This window comes from Myotis daubentonii, chromosome 6 (assembly GCF_963259705.1).
Source record: "Myotis daubentonii chromosome 6, mMyoDau2.1, whole genome shotgun sequence".
Classification (NCBI taxonomy): domain Eukaryota; kingdom Metazoa; phylum Chordata; class Mammalia; order Chiroptera; family Vespertilionidae; genus Myotis; species Myotis daubentonii.
This window is the reverse complement of record NC_081845.1, coordinates 71,818,859-71,837,588: the sequence shown is the minus strand read 5'-3', so window position 1 is coordinate 71,837,588 and position 18,730 is coordinate 71,818,859. Positions and strand designations below refer to the sequence as shown.

At 40.9% G+C, this 18,730-nt stretch overlaps 1 protein-coding gene across 3 annotated transcripts in view; it reads right to left on the bottom strand.

Annotated features, from left to right (window-relative positions):
• Positions 1-12,571, bottom strand: part of LGSN (lengsin, lens protein with glutamine synthetase domain) — a 31,028-nt gene extending 18,457 nt beyond the window's left edge. For 2 of the 3 annotated variants that reach the window (XM_059699639.1, XM_059699641.1), the window contains exon 1: positions 12,395-12,449. In XM_059699639.1, the coding sequence (XP_059555622.1) occupies positions 12,395-12,424 (30 nt within the window). In that variant the 5' untranslated portion in view covers positions 12,425-12,449. Of the gene's footprint in view, positions 1-12,394; positions 12,450-12,503 lie in introns of those variants that run through there. The other variant, XM_059699640.1, reaches the window with a different exon arrangement.
• Between the last annotated feature and the right edge of the window lie 6,159 nt (positions 12,572-18,730).

The window sequence follows — 18,730 nt, the reverse complement described above, 5'->3', positions numbered from 1 at the left end:
CAGGTGTTAACTATTTAGTGCATGGATTGTAGACAGGACCAAGGGCCTTAGGGAAACAGTAGGACAGCTAGAGAAGTTTGGAGGGTTTGGGGGGACCCTTTGCAGCTGTTACCTATAAGTTTGGAAACGTTTCTCAAGCAGTCAGCAATGCAGTTGCAGCTGACAAATCTTTTGGTTGCACATTTATGCTGCACAAGCAGTGCCTGGTGCCTAGTAAGTACTAAACAGATGTTAGTCCTGATTGTTAATACCCAGGCACCACGCATTCCTGGGCATTTCTATTGGGAGAATACTTTATGTTAGGTTACCTCATGGGCCCCTAACTTACAGGAGATGGGTCCCATTGAGTTAGACTCATTTATAGATTCTGAACTCAATAAATGACAGGAACCACTCAGGTGAGGTAATATCAAGTAGTCTAAGGGTTCTCAGAGAGGAAAGTGTGTCCAACATTCTCGTACTTGGACTCTAAATGCTGCTATTCTTAAACAGGCAGGACATTTTATAAATAGAGTCATCAGAAAGCCAGAGAAACGAGGCCAGAAAAGGGGGCATATGAGCCGAAGATAGAGAGGGATGAAGTAAACCAGGTTGGAGGAACCATGAGCATAAGCACAGGTACTCAGTTTTATTTGATCGCATAGCATAAATATGCAAATCTGATTCATGCTTAATGTAGATGATCTCAAAATTCTACAACAGGTTGATTCTGATTTCTTTTGACATTTCCACCAGAGAAGCTTTTCCCACTTCAGAAATGTTTCTGCTATCATTCCATCACATGGCTCCGTTGTCTCATACACAGGAGTGACCTTACAGAATGCTATCTATTACAAAATATTTTCATAATGCATGTTTTTCTCATCATAGTGTTTCTTTTGAAAGTTGCTTATATGGGTTAATACAGTGATGGCGAACCTATTGAGCTCGGCGTGTCAGCATTTTGAAAAACCCTAACTTAACTCTGGTGCCATGTCACATATAGAAATTTTTTTATATTTGCAACCATAGTAAAACAAAGATTTATATTTTTGATATTTATTTTATATATTTAAATGCCATTTAACAAAGAAAAATCAACCAAAAAAATGAGTCCATAGGTTCGCCATCACTGGGTTAATATAAGGTTGTCATTTTGCATTTCAAATCCATGGTTTGACCAAATTAACTAAAAGAGGCTTAACCTAAATTAATGCCAAGCATTAAATATAAACCTTAATTTGACCTAATAAGTTTCCTTTTAATAAAGTAACCAGTGTTATTTACATTCTAAATATCACTGATTTTATTCATTTACTTTTAATTTTCTCTAACAATTAGCTTTTTAATGCCAATACTTTAAAAAAAAAAAACTTTGTTTTGACCCCTATATGTTGGCTATCGTCTGAGGTATAATCCTTCATACACTTGGATTTTGTTAAAGGCAAAGGTGCACACAAAAAGAAAGCAAGCCAAGAAAATCTCACAAGTTTTCATCTCTGTTAGAAATAATGGGGGGAAAAGGATTAATGATTATCAAAAGAATATGTCAAACTGAAAAGAATGTGTCTTCAGTTTTCTTAAAGTATATTCTTCAAAGAAAATGGGAGGAAATGTATTTAAAATATTCACAGAAGATATATTTCAAAGAGCATATCATAAACTTGCATCAACTGATCTAAAAGTATCCATGCCTACTAACTCCTATTCTTACTCTGGCAACCTTGTCTGGGAAAAATAATTCAAAATACGTAAAGTTACATGTATGTCCAGTGCACCTCTGTTATAATAGTGAAGACTTGAAAGCAGCATAGATTAAAGTAGGATGAGTTAAATACATTGTGATAATTCTGTTCAGTGAACCCACCATTTACTAGTAAAATTGAGTGCTGTCACTTCCCATTTTCTCACCTGGATTAACATAGCCATTACCAAACTGTTCTCCCTACTTTCAGTGTGCCCATTCTGTTATCCTCTAGCGTCTAGACTACTTCCTGAGTTACTGCTCTAAATCACAATTTTGGTCTTGTTATTTCTTTGCTTAGAACACTTACACAATTTCCCAGCACCTTCTGGAAAAATTCGAATTAGTATTACCTGAGATGCTGCATAACCCAGCCTCACCAATCTCTCCGGGCTCCATAACTGGTTATTTTCACCCACAAACTCTATCTCCATCTTGACAAAACTGGTTTTATCATTTCTGTGGCCAACATTGTTTCCTTCTTGCCCAGGCTATTTTTGATTATCTACTATTCTGGCCACTCCTCAAAATTAATCCAACTCTCTGGACAATTTGGTATAGCCACCCTGTTCGAAGATGATTATTTTTCTTAAATCCCCAGTGAAAGTAGATCTCTTATTAAACTTTGTAGCCTGTTAAAATAAATCATAATTATTGCCTTTTTCATCACAATTGGTAAACTGTTTAGTCTCCTATTAGAAATTTTATTTAGTGCTTTGTAAAATGATTATCAGTATAATTAAAGTAGCTTTCTTTCATCTACATACTTTTTTCTCCAAATCAAAAGCCAATAATTAGTTTAACTCAAGTATGGTGATTCCTTAAGTACCATGTGTATACTTAGGTGCCCCTTCTAGAGGTAAGAAATACTGCAGCAATAAACCAAGGAACTAGGTAGGATTCCCAATATCCACTAGGGCAAAAAAAAAATGAAGATATTCCAGATATTTGTGAGGTAGATTTGGTGGTTTGGTGCTTCACTTGATACAAAACTTTACTATATCTTCCTCTCTAAGAGAAAGAAAAGAAGAATGTTAGAAGAAAGAGGAAGGAAGAAGAGGGGAATTAGCAAAAAGGAAATTGTCAACATTAAATTGCCGGGGTCCAACCCCAGCAGGTCCAGGGGTCCCCAAAGGTGTGGACGGAGTCGGCGAAGAAGGAATGTCACGGAGACAGCGTTCAGTTGATCAGCAGCCTAGCCAGGATCTCCAGCCCGGATCTCCAGAGAGGTTCTGCTTCGGATCTCCAGCGAGGTTCTGTAGCCATGTTCTCTCGCTAGGTTCTCCAGCCAGGTTCTGTCCAGGCTCTCCAGTCAGGTTCAGTGTCCAGGTTCCAGTCAGGTTCTCCTGCCAATCTCTGTAGTCAGGTTCAGTCCAGGATCCCTTGCCATGTTCTCCCGCTAGGCTCTGTCTCTAGGCTCCGAGGCCAGTCCCGGTCCAGGATCCTCTGGCATGCTCTCTCCAGCGAAGTTCTTCTGTCTCTAGGCTCCGTGTAGGTTCTGTCTTCTGAATTCTGTCTCCTGAGTTCTGTGTCTTTCTGTCTTGTTACAACTGTATTTATACCAGTTGATTCAATCCTATCAATCTCTATTACAAAGGTTAGGGCGTTTCTTATCTCCATTCCAGGGAGAAAAGATTATGTAGTTTAAGCATGATTGTTCGTAGTTAAAGGGATTAATTACCCGCCTGGCACTTAGTTGAGGGGTTTTATTCCCTCCCTAACTTCAGGGGAAAATCCCTATCTGGGGATTCAACCTTTCTCGGAGAGGTGACCTTGGTTAAAACACAGCGCCAAGAAGGTGAGCAAACATATTAAGAAAAGTATGCCATATATGCCAGGTCCCTTGAAACAGCAAGGATGGACCGGCTCCCGGCATTAAATGATCACTTTTCAAATGACATAACTGAGCCTCAGGAAGATTAAGGTCACTTAAGTGGTGGACAAGAAAGGTAGACAGTTCTGGAGCCTTCAATTTCGTCTTTCAGGTGGAAAAGCCTCAGACAGGAGGGATATGGAAAACTAAAGTTTTTAAGGAGGATGGAACTGGTTTGACATATCAAAGCAGAGAATGAGAAAGAGCCAACTCAAGAAACAAAAATGTTGAGTGTCCCACAGGAACTGGAGACTTTAAAGTTGTGGTGGCACCAATCCGCACCACACAGGTAAGTAATTTTTCTCCAGCAAAGCTCTGTTTGAGATGTTAACATGGTTGAGGTTTGTGAGGATACAAACTCAGGAAGACAATGACAAAGTAAGTTGAAGATATTGGCAACTAAGAGGCTAGAATAATAAAATAAGAAATCCAAGATAGATGGACTAGGAAGTGAAATCAGGAAAGACTGACAGGGCAAACCTAGTCAACGGACTGGAGATTTCTGGAAGGTGGCATTTTAAATGTACCCTTGTGCTTAATCTATTGCCTAGAATAAAATGGAAATTTAATATTTTCTTTTTTTAATATTTTAATTGATTTCGGAGAAGAAAGGAGAGGGAAGAGAGATAGAAACATCGATGATGAGAAAGATTCACTGATTGGCTGCCTCCTGCACACCCCTTACTGGGGTTTGAGCCCACAACCCAGGCATGTGCCCTTGACCAGAATTGAACCTGGGACCCTTCAGTCCACAGGCCAATGCTCTATCCACTGAGCCAAACCAGCTAGGGCTAATAAATATTTTCTAATGAACGAATGGCAACTAAACCCCACCATGTTGGAATACAAAGTCAGAAGGGACATTTGACTCTGATCTCTCTTTCAGAAACGATTCCAAATGAGATTCTTTGGCTGTCCAATAGGAGCTGATGGTAACCCAATAGGCTAATGTAATCAAAACAACTTTCCTAGAGAAAATGTTACATGGACGCCTTTGAACTTTTCTCAGGAAAGGCTTTTAAAAAGAAAAGTTTCTGCTGATGACAAGCTGCCCCCTAACAACTTTGTGTCTTGACCTCATTAATTTCATCTTTCCTTAGTGGCGGGGTGGGGGGGAGGGGGTCACTCTATTTATCCTCTAAACCACAACTTATCACCAGGCATATGATTATTTCCTTTAAGACATGGGCAAAATCTTATTTCCTGCATCTCCTCATAGCATAACTAGAACATGCTGATATCTCAAGAGAATTTTCTAAACATTAAGGAATGATAGTAAAGAAACATTGAAAAGAACCAATTACAAAATATTTACTCAGTCCTGGCAATTAACTATGTTTGCAGACTCTGATCTATTCCACATCTTACTCCAGGCCCTGCCCAAACTATGCTCCTTTTTTCATATCTAGTTCACCAGCCAGATAAGTAAACATGATTTGGAGCTTATTTGAAAACATAGAACACTTATTTATGGCCTAGTAAGTGATTCAACCAAACTGTTTCTGCAAAGTCCCTTTAGTCTCATACAAAAATTAGGAAATCTCTGAGATCATTATGCACAAGGACCCAAAAGGCCACCAATTTCCAACTTACAGAAAATGAAGATATTCTTAGGGACCCATTACCCACAGAGCTATTTATCCTGAAAGCTAGACCTTCATCTGTATATTTTTAAAGAATTGTAATCCTTAAAGTCTATTGCATTCTAGGAGGCTCCATCTGAATACATGGAATCTCTGAAGATTTTTGTTGTTCTTTGTTCTTTATTACAAATGTAATAATCCTCATTGAAAAAAAATTAAAAGGTACAGAAACTCATAAAGTAAAATGGAAAACTAAAAATAAAATAATAAAAGTTCTTTATTTCCTATAACCTTTAGGTTTTTGACAAGTAAATATTTTCAGAAAGAGTTGATTCTTATTACTAAAAATAATTCTTGTAATGGCTCATTTTCTAATATAAATTCTTTAATAGTTGTTTGTAGTAAATATTTACTGTGTCAATACTGATTGGGACCACACACATTTTAAAATATACCAAAACCAGAAATTGAAGAGAATATTTATAGTACATTCACACCTCTTATTGACAAGTGACTTACTGGGACTACTCTACTTGCATTTATTCAACAAATGAATACCTAGAATACTAGATGCTTTAGGATAACTAAAGATGAATTACTTGCTGTTTCATGGAACATAATATAATACATAATTTTTTTAAAAAAAGGTGTGTTAGCATGTGTCATATAAATGATTTTTAAAAAAATAAAAATAAAAAGGTGTGTTAGCATGTGTTGTATAAATGAGGAAGGTACTGCCAGAACCAAGATGTGGTAACTCACCTAATTTCACACCTAGAAAGTACAGAATCCAAACGGATGGTTTGAAACTCTTCTTTCATTCTTCATGCTACTTACAAACTTTACAGACAACAAAACACTGAAAACTAAAGATGTTACCTTTAGGAATACTAAAGGCAGGGCAGTTTTATATAAAATGCAACAGGAAATGCAACTCCTTTGTCTTTTAACTTTACACTTCAATTTAGCATCCAGTGGAATCTATGTCCTTTGAGGTGAAACTAAGCACACAAGGAAAATACAGATAAAATTCTTGGAAGTTACAGAAAATCAGAATTTTACTAAATATAATGATATTTCAAGAGAATTTTCTAAACATTAAGAAATGAAATTAAAAGGATGGGCTACTTGGAAAAGTGTCATGTTTCTCATTCTCAAGCACATCTGTGGATGAGTGAGATAGTCCAATGTCAGGGATCACCAGATGGTTTCTAGTTCTACCACCAGAGATGCCAGCACTTTTACCATAAAATAACCTAGGTCCAAGTTGGGAGATTAGGTGGGACCCTGCTCCACCTGTATATCCACATCCATCCGAGAATTATTGAGGAGCTATCATTACAAAGAGCCTCTGTGTGAAAGAAGTGCCACATGGTAAATGGTGGGATGGATCCCTCGTCCATCCCAGCAAGATGGTAAAATACACAGTAGCAGCACCAAGCCCAGAGCAAATCCCACCTCTGGGGCAAGGCCATGCAAAGTCTGCCACAGAACATTCTGTATCAGAAAATGTGCCTGACCAGCCGTTTCACAAAAGAGACAAGATTTATTTTCTATAGATATAGCACCATGTTATTTACATAAGATGAAGCTAAATAACAAAGGATGCTAAAAATTTGGTGAATTCCCTGAGCTTGGTATTAGCCCTGGTCTTATTTAGCATTTTCATCAGTAAATTGAATAATAAATCCTTATATTTTTTTCAGAGAAATTAAGATTTTGCAGCTAAATTATATTTATCTTGTATAGAGAGGATCAAAGTGATTTCTGAAAGCTTTGTGGATAGGCAGAAAAGCAACAAATATACTTCAAAGGTAAGGAAGACTTGCAAATATTTTTCCTTTTTTAGTTTCTATTGAATTTATATGGATGACACTGGTTAAGATATTGCAGAAATTTTTAAAAATACATAAAGTATATAATATATATTTATGAGAATGGGTTCTGTGACATAAGATCCAAAAACAGAATTGTCAGTAAAGAGATCAACTAATGGGCTGCTGCAGATAGAAATGCTGGGCCTCATCAAAAAGAATATTTTAAATATGATGGGAGAAGGCATTCTATCTTTCAAAAATATAATAAGCCCAGAACTAGAATAATAAATATAGTCCCAGCCACTGTACCTTAAGAAAACCTTCATGGGCTATAAAAGAATGGATATGGGTTTATATAAATGTATACCACATATAATTGTTATCATTATTATACCAAAGGCAAATAAAGTTTTACTATGCAAAGGAAAAAGTGTAAAACTCTTTAAGACTATAAAAATGAAAACTTAGTTGGAGATATTACTGGCCAGTCTACAACACAACACACAGGCATTCTGGTTTCAGTGAGTAGTCTTTTAACCACTATACATGAAACAGAAACCTATTTTTAACATCGAGAGAGGTACTTGAACTCAAAAAAGGTGGTTTTAAGGTAAATAAAAATTAATATGAAATGAACTAAAAACCTTGAGATCTGAAAACAAAACTTTGAATCCTAAGAGACAAAACACATTTGCAATATAAAAATAGAATCGGGAAGTTTTTATAGAGTTGCACAGAAAATAGCATAAAGCAGGGAAAGTAGGGTAAGTTGGGGCCATAGCCTCCCACAGAGCTGCATTAGTGCCCTGGCACACAGACAGATACAGGCTGCAGAGCAGGATGGACCTCTGGTCTCACCCCAGGTGGCATCCGTTCCCCCTGCACTGTGGAAGCATCAGCTCTCTGTGTCTACCTGTGCAGGTGTTTTCTGGATGAGTCATAAGCATCTACAGGGCAGAGAACAGATCTTACCCAACTTGCTTGACATATCAGCTAGCTCAGTGCCACACACAAGGTTTTTGATAAATAGATTTTAATTATTATGATACATTGCCATCTCCCTCAATTTCACAATCTCATACACCCATAAGGTCTATTTTTGGTGATAAGAATGTGTTTTTTAATCTATTTTCTGTTCAGCACTGCTAAGAATTTGGCTGAATGCATGACTTTATGACATTGCTTTGCATAGGGAAGCTCTGTAAAATATTCTGTATTGAAATACCAAATCTAAGATTAATAACTGTTCGTTTTTATGGGAGATTTTTGCAGATGAATTTGTTCTTCTTGGGAAGTGATCATCCTAGCAGATTTTCTTCACACACACTACCTGCGCTTCTGAATCCATTGAGCCTTTGTTCAGCTGCCGTGTTTTTGCAGTTAAGTTCATGCTGCTGCTGCTCACATTATCAGAGCATCTGGTATGGAACACAGTCTTTGCCCTTTTCCAGACATTTGTTAACTGGGAATGTCACACACCATCTCCTTCCCTCCTCTCATGTACTTTCTCTTCCTGAGAATATGGCCCAACTCAGGAGAGCACAAAGGAGGTGATTCGGTGGAGAGTCGGATCAAGTGGATGCCAAGGCTCACCTTTATTACATCTATTAAATATAATGTTCCATCCCAGTTATCAAGGAGAGAGAGTATGCCTCTTGCTGTGAAAATTCGTGTACCCTAAAATCATATTGTTACTTTTTCTATTCCCCTAAGAGTTCATCAACATTGGCCTAGGCCAGTGGTTCCCAACCTTTTTTTGGTCATGCCCCACCTAAGCATCTCTAAAATCCTTATATAATTCTTATTATTCAAAAAGTGAGCTCCTAGGCGTGGTAAACTGTCTTGAGCCCCACCCTCACTTGCCTGTGCTGGCAACCAGCGGCCTGGACCATGATGTCAAGAGCTGGGCACCCACAGCTGAAGCTTCTACTGAGCTTATAGGGCTAAAGGATGTGATTAAGAAGAACAAGCGGGAACGGGATGAAGATAGCTTGCACCACACTGACCTGTTCGATAGCCACATGCTCTGGTTCCTCATGCATCACCTGAGGCAGAGACGCCATCACCGGCGCTGGCGAGATCCTGGGGTCGGGGCCACAGATGCAGACTCTGATGAGTCTCCCAGTTCCTCAGATACATCGGACGAGGAGGAGGGCCCTGACCGGGTGCAGTGCATGCCGTCCTGAGGCCTCGGACCCAGGAGGGCGGGCTGGGGCTGCCAACCTGATCCTGCCTGGGAGCCCTTTCCTGTCCTTACATTCAGCTGAAACGCACTTTGGACTTTTTGCTTTAGATAAAAGAAAGAATCCCAGGAGGACAAACCAGAGAGGAGTGAACCTACAGAGTACCTAGGAGTGGGGTTGAGCCCTGGAAGGGGTTCCATGGAAAGATGCCTAGGACTCGGTAGAAATGGCCTCTCCCCAAAGCCTTTTGGGGGAGTAGGAAAGGGAGCCTTTTTGTTACCTGGTTTGGGATAAGGAGTGGGGTTTCCTTTTCTTTAATCTCCCTTGTTTCTTGGGTGGGGGTTTGGGGATGTAACTGGCTGTTCAGTACCAAGGAGCCAGAGTGGGGGTGGTAGAAGTTCCACTCTCTCTTTGGTTTAGGTTTTTGACCTTTTTTTCCTTTATTGTTAAAAAATCTATGACAGTTATATTATTCCCCACCCATTCCGCCGTCCCCCCCCCCCCAGATCCTGTTTTTCTGGGAAGTCCTTAGAGCCCCTTACCATCCCACACTCTTCACTTTCCTTTCCACCCATTCATCCTCTCTACTTATCACAGTGTTTTGCACTTGATTATGTATCCTTTACTTTCTTCTCTTCATCCCATCACACCCTAATATCTGGTGAGGGAGGTTGGTGGGAAGTGGGAAGAGGGGCAGAAGTGGAGGAAGAATAGGAAGGATGTTACCTCTTCTGTTACTTTAAAAAAAGTTGTTTGGTGGCAGCAATCTCCCTGTCCCTATCACTGTTAGAAGCCTAATTTTATATCTATTATAAATATATTAAAAAGCAAGTCAAATCTGAAAAAAAAAAAAAAAGTGAGCTCCTATTCACATGGAAGAAGCCTAAAAGGCCATTAATTTGGTCTAAACAAGCTTCCAAAGAACATGGCATCCATACAGAGAAAAATAAAAGAATGAAAGGACAGTTGAAGTACTGAGGAAGAAATCACTAAGAAATTGTTAAATAATAATAATATGAGGTGATATGAAAAAATAGCAAATAAAATTTCAAAACATATAATGGAGAACTGAAATGCATAAATATGTCACAATATATATTTATAAACTGTATATGAGGCCCCTAGAACCATAAGAAATGAAAAAAATTCACTGTTAATATCTCGTTCTCTAATTGCCCGCCCTTAAAAATCAAATCCCTCCCTCCCCCGTGGGACTTGTGCCCCATGTTGGGAACCACTGATCTAGACTGATCTGGAGATAGCATGACTCTTAAGAGTTTTCGCAAAAGCTGGGTCGCCTGGAATCCTTGGCTAAAACTGTATGGGGTCAGGGAGAAAACACAATTCTACCATAAGCTCAGGAGTAACAAACTTACTCCGATTTAATTAGAAACCAAAATTTCAAAAAGCTGATGATGTACATACTAATTACTCTCTTTCTCTAAGCCGTCATTTACAGCTACAAATTTACTTTCAGATAAATTGGTTGTCTTACACAAACATATGCATCATTTGATGCCTCTGACAATGATAGGTCACTACTTGATAAGCCACAGCTTATCACTCCAGTGAATCCCTTCTTCACATACTTACCCACTTTTTTCATGGCAAGTGCACTTGTCTCCATACCAAAGCACACTGCTTATACTCAGTATACATGTCAGTGACCTCATTCTCCCTTCGGTTTTTTTCTACATCTGTTTTTATTGATTAGATAAAGAAGGGGAGAGAGGGGGGAAAGAAAACATGGATGTGAGGGAGAAACATCAATTGGCTGCCTCCTACCAGCCCCCTACTGGGGATCAAGCCCAGCAACCCTGGCAAGTGCCCTGACCAGGAATCGAACCTGGGACCTTTTGTTGCATGAGACAATGCTCAACCAATTGAGCCGCACTGGCCAGGGTTTCCTTAGGTTTTTATTGGTCTTCTCCTCTAGAGGAAGAAGCAGTAAGGACCAGGTCTATTCTCTGCATGACACTATTCCAAACAGTGTATTGGTCTACCACAGTGCCATACACATAGTAGGTGTGCTTCTTACATTATATTTCCTTAACTTCATCTAAAGAAAACTGACACTCTCCCAGACCTGAACACAGCACTCCTCCCAGTCTACATTTCAGCTTTTCAGAATAATCTGTCTGAAAAACAAGAGTAGAACTCAGATACATTACACATAATGAGAATGCTACATATTGACAACTGAGTGTTTTAATATATTCTAGAGCAGATGAGTGGGCTGTCCTATTTAAAATGCTGAACATTTGAAACTGCGGTCTGAAAGGGACCAAAGTTTTGCCACTCTGAAGCTGTCTTTTTAATATACTGATTTTAAGCTGTTTATTAAGAGGAAACAAACAACAACAACAAAAAGATGCGGAAAGAACCTTGGCCCTTCCCCTTTTCCTGCCCAAGAGAGTCAGATAAAGAAACCTGCTTCAGGAAAGAGATTCCAGGGTTCAGTTTAGCCTCATTTGAATTAAGCAAGCAGGAGGGCTTCAGGCAGAGGCCTGACAGCTAGATAAGCCCTTCGTTCCATTGTTTCTGGGTTACCTAACAATAACCTGCCTGCCAAGTGTGCTCCAGCCCATTATCGCTTTTGTAACTAATACCCCTTTTTTCCACCTTTTCTCTTTGTCCAAAATGTCATATACACCCAATTTTGCATCACTGTTTTGGAATTTTCATGCTTACGTGCATGTATTAAAATTTGATATTCTCCTGTTAATCTCTCTGTTCATTTGATTACGAGCCCAGCTAGAAAAACTTAGAAGGTGAGAGGAAGAGTATTAATTTTTTTAAGCCTCCACAGCTCTCAATTTTAATCACTTAACCTCAAACAGTTTTATTAGGATGAGACAAACACTTTGAGAAAAAACAAAGATGATGCTCTTAATAACAATCAAAACAGGCATAAAAATTTTATAGCATCCTCATGCTTCTGAAACTCAGTGCCTAATGAAGTTATTTGAGATGATTATTAAAACTAAGTGAGCTTTCCAAATGCAAATTCTAAATTAAGTTTTTTTTATTATATTTTATAAACTCAGTGTGCAGTAGAGAAGAGCATTTCATCACAAACTTCTCCAAAGCAGACATAAAACAAGTATAACCATGCTGCCCTTATTCATACTGACAGTCCAATAGCTGACAGACAACAACAGAAAGCTTTGCTGTCAGTATTTTGGTAAATAACATTTTAATTATTAACTTCATACCTCCTGCAGAAGGTCCCCTTCATTACTCATCTCTCACTTTTTTATTCAAGTTGCCCTTGGAAACCACAATATCCCCAACCAATGCATTCACATGTATTTATATGTATACCTGAAACAAACACTGTAGGTGATGAATTCCATGGAGGCTCTTTCCAGAGGGGACTGGCAGGTAATAAAAGATGAACACCAGACTCTGATGTGTCATGCCCAAGGCACAGTATGCTGGAAACGCACTAGAAAAGTCGAATGACAAATGCTCCTTTATGCCTGACTCCCTACAAACAAAGGCATACAAAGCCTGAAACTGTGTTGATTGACTTTTTCTCCAACACATTGAATTTTTGTTATATAACAATTGTATTCTGGAATGAAATCTATTGTTAGACTCGGATGATGAACACTTATTATTAGACAATTGTGCAATCAAAGTCCCAGACAAAAGCACAAATGGGAAAATACAGCTGTCAGTGACCCAGATTTTCACCAGTGGCAAAAATCTACTCATTTGTAATTCCCATTTTTATTTGCTTTTTCAGGGTCCCTTCCGGCTTCTAAATTAATTCTGGCCCTTCGTTATATAACTGCAGCCATCTTTCTGTAGCCTTTCCAATGCTCCAAATGTTAGTCTCTGACAAGCCCCAGCCCTTCCCAGCTGGCTACAATGAGCATAGAATTATCTACAGGCTGCCCTACATGGTCCCATTAACAATCCTAGCTCAGTCAGAGGAAGTAGGGAAAGCTTCTCAAAGGGAGTTTGAAGTTGTGACTTCAAGTACAGTTGATGGAGGAGGGGAGGGGAGGGGAAGGAGGGGTGGAAAGGGAGAGGTGTTTTTCCTGAATCAAATCAAATCCTCTAAGCATTTTTCATGAATGAGTGTACAGGCTCCATAGCTGGTCATTTCTGACCGGGATTTGTAGGCCTGAGAAAGCTAGGCCAACACTCCAGCCACTCGGCCAGGTCTTGTTCTATTTCTGCAATTGCCGAGTCATTATTTTATGTTGGTTGTAATCAACTCTGCTTTTTCCTTTGTTTCTTTGTTCATCTTTCTACCTGTCACTCCCTTTTTCCCTCTTTTCTACCTGATGAATTTCAATTTCTTCTCAGTTTTCCCTCCATGTCTCCTTCTAATCAAACCAAAATACTCAATTCAAACATACTGTTTATAGCAGTTGCTATATTGCTGACAAATTTTGTTCTCTATTCTTTCGCTTTTTATTTATATTATTTTATTTTTTCCATCACCATTTATGCCCTCTATGCCCTCTTACACCTCCACCACCACTGCCCCCCTCCACACACACACACACACACACATACCACAGTCACCACACTGGTTATCCATGAGTTCTCTGGGGGTTTTTTTCCTTTTTTGCTCAATCCCTCCACCTACCACCTCAACACCCCCTTTCCACCAGAGCTGTTTGCCTGCTCTCTATCTGTGAGTCTGTCTCTATTTTGCCTGGTAGTTCAGTTTGTTCATTAAATTCCACATATGAGTGAAATCATATGGTACTTGTCTTTCTCTGACTGGCTTATTTCACTTAGCATAATGTTCTCCATTTTGTTCTCTATTTTTAATCACAAAACTGAGTCTTTTTAAAGTTTTCATTTCTCTCTTGAAACCTAAAAAATTAAATTGGCCTTATTTACCTATTCACCCAGTTGATTTTTCATAATTTTATCAAAATCCAAATGCTGATTCTTTTATAAACTTAATAACCCATCTATTTATTTTATACAATTAAGACAAAGTAAAAAATTATAGCTGAAGTTTCCAGATAATCAACATTATTTATGTAAAACACAGCACTCTAAATGCTGTTTGCATCCACAGCCACACGGTCTTTCCTTAATCCTCTAAATTAATAATGAATCCTAATTCTAATATTCAAGATGAAATGGAAAAATTGTTGTGTCATATAACATGGGATTGGTACTTTTCCAACAAACAAATCAGTTAAACAGTTAGATCTTAATAAGTTGTTAGACCTTATTTATTGCTCATTTAGAAGAGTTTTCGTATCACAAAACTCATGTCCGTGTATTAGTGGCATGAGCTGCATGCACATCATAAGTCAGAGATACTCATTTCCAGTGAACCTCCTCACTGAGCATCTTTCTAATTCTGTGGTCCTCCCTGGACCTGGACCCCATCATCCCTAACCTCCTAATCCAATTGTCTTTAGCCTCTCCTCATTATCACTGGACTCCTTCCTGACTCAAAACCTCAAGGTTAGGTGTTTTAAACAAGTTTCCACCAACTTCTTCTCCCACCAGTCTAGTTGTATACTTATTAAAAATCAGTTGTACTTATTTCACAATTGCTTATTCTAGTCACACTGGTTATTGCAAATAAAAGTTTAATTAAATATTATGTAAACTAATGTAAAAAAATTTTTTTAATTAAATCTTTGTTGTTCAGATTATTACAGTTGTTCCTCTTTTTTCCCCCCATAGCTCCCCTCCACCCGGTTTCCACCCCACCCTCTGCCCTTGCCCTCCCCCCAACTGTCCTCATCCATAGGTGTACAATTTTTGTCCAGTCTCTTCCCGCACCCCCCCACACTCCTTTCCCCTCTGAGAATACTCAGTCCACTCCCTTTCTATGCCCCTGGTTCTATTATATTCACCAGTTTATTCTGTTCATCAGATTATTTATTCACTTGATTTTTAGATTCACTTGTTGATAGATGTGCATTTGTTGTTCATAATTTGTATCTGTACCTTTTGCTTCTTCTTCCTCTTCTTAAAGGATACCTTTCAGCATTTCATATAATACTGGTTTGGTGGTGATGAACTCCTTTAGCTTTTTCTTATCAGTGAAGCTCTTTATCTGACCTTCAATTCTGAATGATAGCTTTGCTGGATAAAGTAATCTTGGTTGTAGGTTCTTGCTATTCATCACTTTGAATATTTCTTGCCACTCCCTTCTGGCCTGCATAGTTTCTGTTGAGAAATCAGCTGACAGTCGTATGGGTACTCCCTTGTAGGTAACTGACTGTTTTTCTCCTGCTGCTTTTAAGATTCTCTCTTTGTCTTTTGCTCTTGGCATTTTAATTATGATGTGTCTTGGTGTGGTCCTCTTTGGATTCCTTTTGTTTGGGGTTCTCTGCACTTCCTGGACTTGGAAGTCTATTTCTTTCACCAGGTAGAGGAAGTTTTCTGTCATTATTTCTTCAAATAGGTTTTCAATATCTTGCTCTCTCTCTTCTTCTGGAACCCCCATAATTCGGATGTTGGTACTTTGAAGTTGTCCCAGAGACTCCTTACACTATCTTCATATTTTTGGATTCTGTTTTCTTTTTGTTTTTTTGGTTGGGTGTTTTTTCTTCTTCGTATTTCAAATCTTTGACTTGATTCTTGCAATCTTCTAGTCTACTGTTGGATCTCTGTATAATATTCTTTATTTCAGTCAGTGTATGCTTAATTTCTAGTTGGTCCTTTTTCATAACCTCGAGGGTCTCACTAGATTTCTTGAGGGTCTCACTAAATTTATCAGTGGTTTCTAGAGAATTCTTGAAAAACTTTAAAACTGTGGTTTTGAACTCTATATCCAGTAGTTTGCTTTCGTCATTTCTGTCATTTGTGACCTTTTTCTTTGTCTCCACATTTTTTATGCTTCAATGTGTTGATAGAGTGGTTTTCTGTGCTAGGTGTCCTATAGGGCCCAGTGGCTCAGTCTCCCCAATTACCTGAGGTGGACACTCTTGGTGCACCCCCTTGTGGGCTGTGTGCACAGTCTTGTTGTAGTTAAGCTTTGATTGTTGTAGGTATCACTGGGAGGAATTGACCTCCAGGCCAATTGGCTGTGAGAATCAGCTGTGTCTGCAGTGGGAGAACTTCCGTGCTAGAGACACCCTTCTGGGGCAAGACTTGCTTCAGTGGGGCTTTGGTGCTCACTGAGTCTTCCCCCTAAGGGTGTCCCTTATGGATCTGAGGAGTTGTAATCTGGATGGTCCCCCTCTGACCACTGGGTACACTGGCTCTTGGATCTCTAAGGAGGTGCTAATCTAGCCTCTGCCTGAGGCTACCCAGCAGGAGCCCAGCTGTGAAGCAATGCAAGCTGCTGTGGGGCCTTGGGTCTTCTTTAGGAAGTTCTGGGTTTCTCTGACCCAGCTGCAGTTTGTTAGGTAATTTTCAGATTACAAAGGGCTAGGCCTTCCATATGCAAAAGCCTCTGCACACAGCTTGGGTGGGGCTGGGTATCAGGGGATCAACAGGGCGGAGCAAGCAGCTATGGCTGCTCCTCAGTCCTACCCTAAGAGGCCCAGCTTCTCAGTGTCCCGGTAATCGCTGTAAGTACCTCTGAGAGAAAGCCGCCCTCTAGTTCCGCCCGCTGCCAGACTGTCCAGTTTCTCCTGTATGAGTCTGGGTCCCCAGAGGATTGCCCAGAACTGGAGTTCAGAGCAGTCAGGAGCTTGAGACTCCCTCCCAATTGAAAAAGACAACTGTGTCCTCAGCTGCCAGCCCTTTCTGCGTGTGCCTCCGTACCTCTGCACTTACTTCCGCACCTCCTCTGAGTCTCAGTGTGCTTTTCTCTTTCCTTCTTGTTGTAGAATTTCCACTCAGCCAGCCTTCCTGTGGTTCTGGATGATGTCCATTTTGTCTTTTAGTTGTATTTTTGAAATGGTTGTGTGAGACAGCAATTTCCGGTGTTTACCTATGCCGCCATCTTGGTTTCTCCTCCGTAAAAAATATATTGAATATTCTTTAAAACTAAGCTCGATGTTTAAAAAGATTTAAAAATGATGCATGTCTTAGTTTGAGCTACTATAACAAAAAAACCTGTAGACTGGGTATCTTATAAACAACAGAAATATATTTCTCACAGCTCTGGAAGTGAGGAAGTCCATGATAAGGGGGCCAGCAGATTCAGTGTCTCACTGTGTACTCTGTGGGAAAAAGGTGAGGAAGCTTTCTGAAGTCTCTTTATAAGGATCCTAATCCCATTCACGAGGGATTCAGTCTATACTATAGACTGGCACTGTCCCCGGAGTGGGTTGCGCCAGAAGCGAGAGCCCCTCAGGACTCGCCCTCTGCCCCCCCTCCCGCCCCTCCCCTCACCTCACCGGGTTAGTGAAAAAACAATCAGACTAGTGGTATTTCACCGGTGGCCCTTTTTTTATTTTTATTTTATTTCATATAAACCATAGAATATATTTAATTCAAATTAAACATGAAACTAGAATAATGTCGGTCCTTATCAAGTAGCAATTACATAGTTTTTAAAGAACAGTACATTTCTTTCTACATCCTGGCAATCCAACAAGGCACAGGACATCCAGTTGGCCGAGGTGGCGGACCCAGCAGCCACCATCGGCGCTCATGGTATGAGGGTTGAGACAGACCACACTTCATGCCAACGACTCTGCAGCAAGAATGACGGTCCAAGTGGCGGGGAGGAGGCCAGTTGCACAGTGAATGTGTTATTAAAGGGACTAGTCACGCGCCACTGCTGATTCACCCCGAATGGCCGCCAGGGCCGCACTGTTGAAGGGAGGAGAGCGGCAAGAGGGCTGCCTCCTCTAGGCCTGCTTGGTGTGTGTGTGGCGTGATGTCTTTCCCACGTAAAGAAAGCCAAGTTCCTTGAGACACAGGCGGTTCAGCTTCCGTGGCAGCACTGCCGCTGGCGCACAGGCGAAGTCCTGCGGGGCCAGGCTCGCTCTCTGCCTGGAAAGCTGCTCCCTGTTGGGTCTGCAGAGATCCGCCCGCCTGCCCTGTTCCCTCTCCGGGAGGAAGGGCCGCGGCGGGGCTTTCTTCCCAGGGCGGTGCTTTCTGTATCCGTGTCCATGTCCAACCAGAGGCGGCCGGGCACGTCTTCGCTGTCTGAGTCTGAGTGCAGGTCAGAAGAGACGCTGCCAAGCGGATCTGACACCCTCGCATGGGCGTCCGTCACTATTTGGGAGGCAGTAGGCACTGCGCTGGAGAGGCTGCCATCCGCCGCTGGGTGGGCCCCAGGAGGGCGCGGGGGTGGGGTGTGTGGGGGCTGCTCCAGTCCCTGCTCCCCCGGCCTGGCCTGTGACTGCAGCGCCGGCGTGGGGGGCTGCGGTGGAGGGTGACTGGGTGCCTGCCCAGGAGCCAGGCTGCCTGAGGCTCTCCGGGGCCCACACCGCTGTGAGGTGGCGCACGGCTGCCCGGGAGCTGGGCCTGCGCGCGGGCCAGGAGGAGATGGACTTCCCGTGGCTGGCTTCGGTGACAAGCTGGGTGCCCGCTGCGCTGTCCGTGGGGCGCTCTGGCCCCCGGGAGGTGGGTTTCCTGGTTTCAGGGGTGCTGGGGCAGGTTTCTCAACAGCTCTCCGCCAAGTGTGAGTGCCGGGGTCCAGCCCCAGCGGGTCC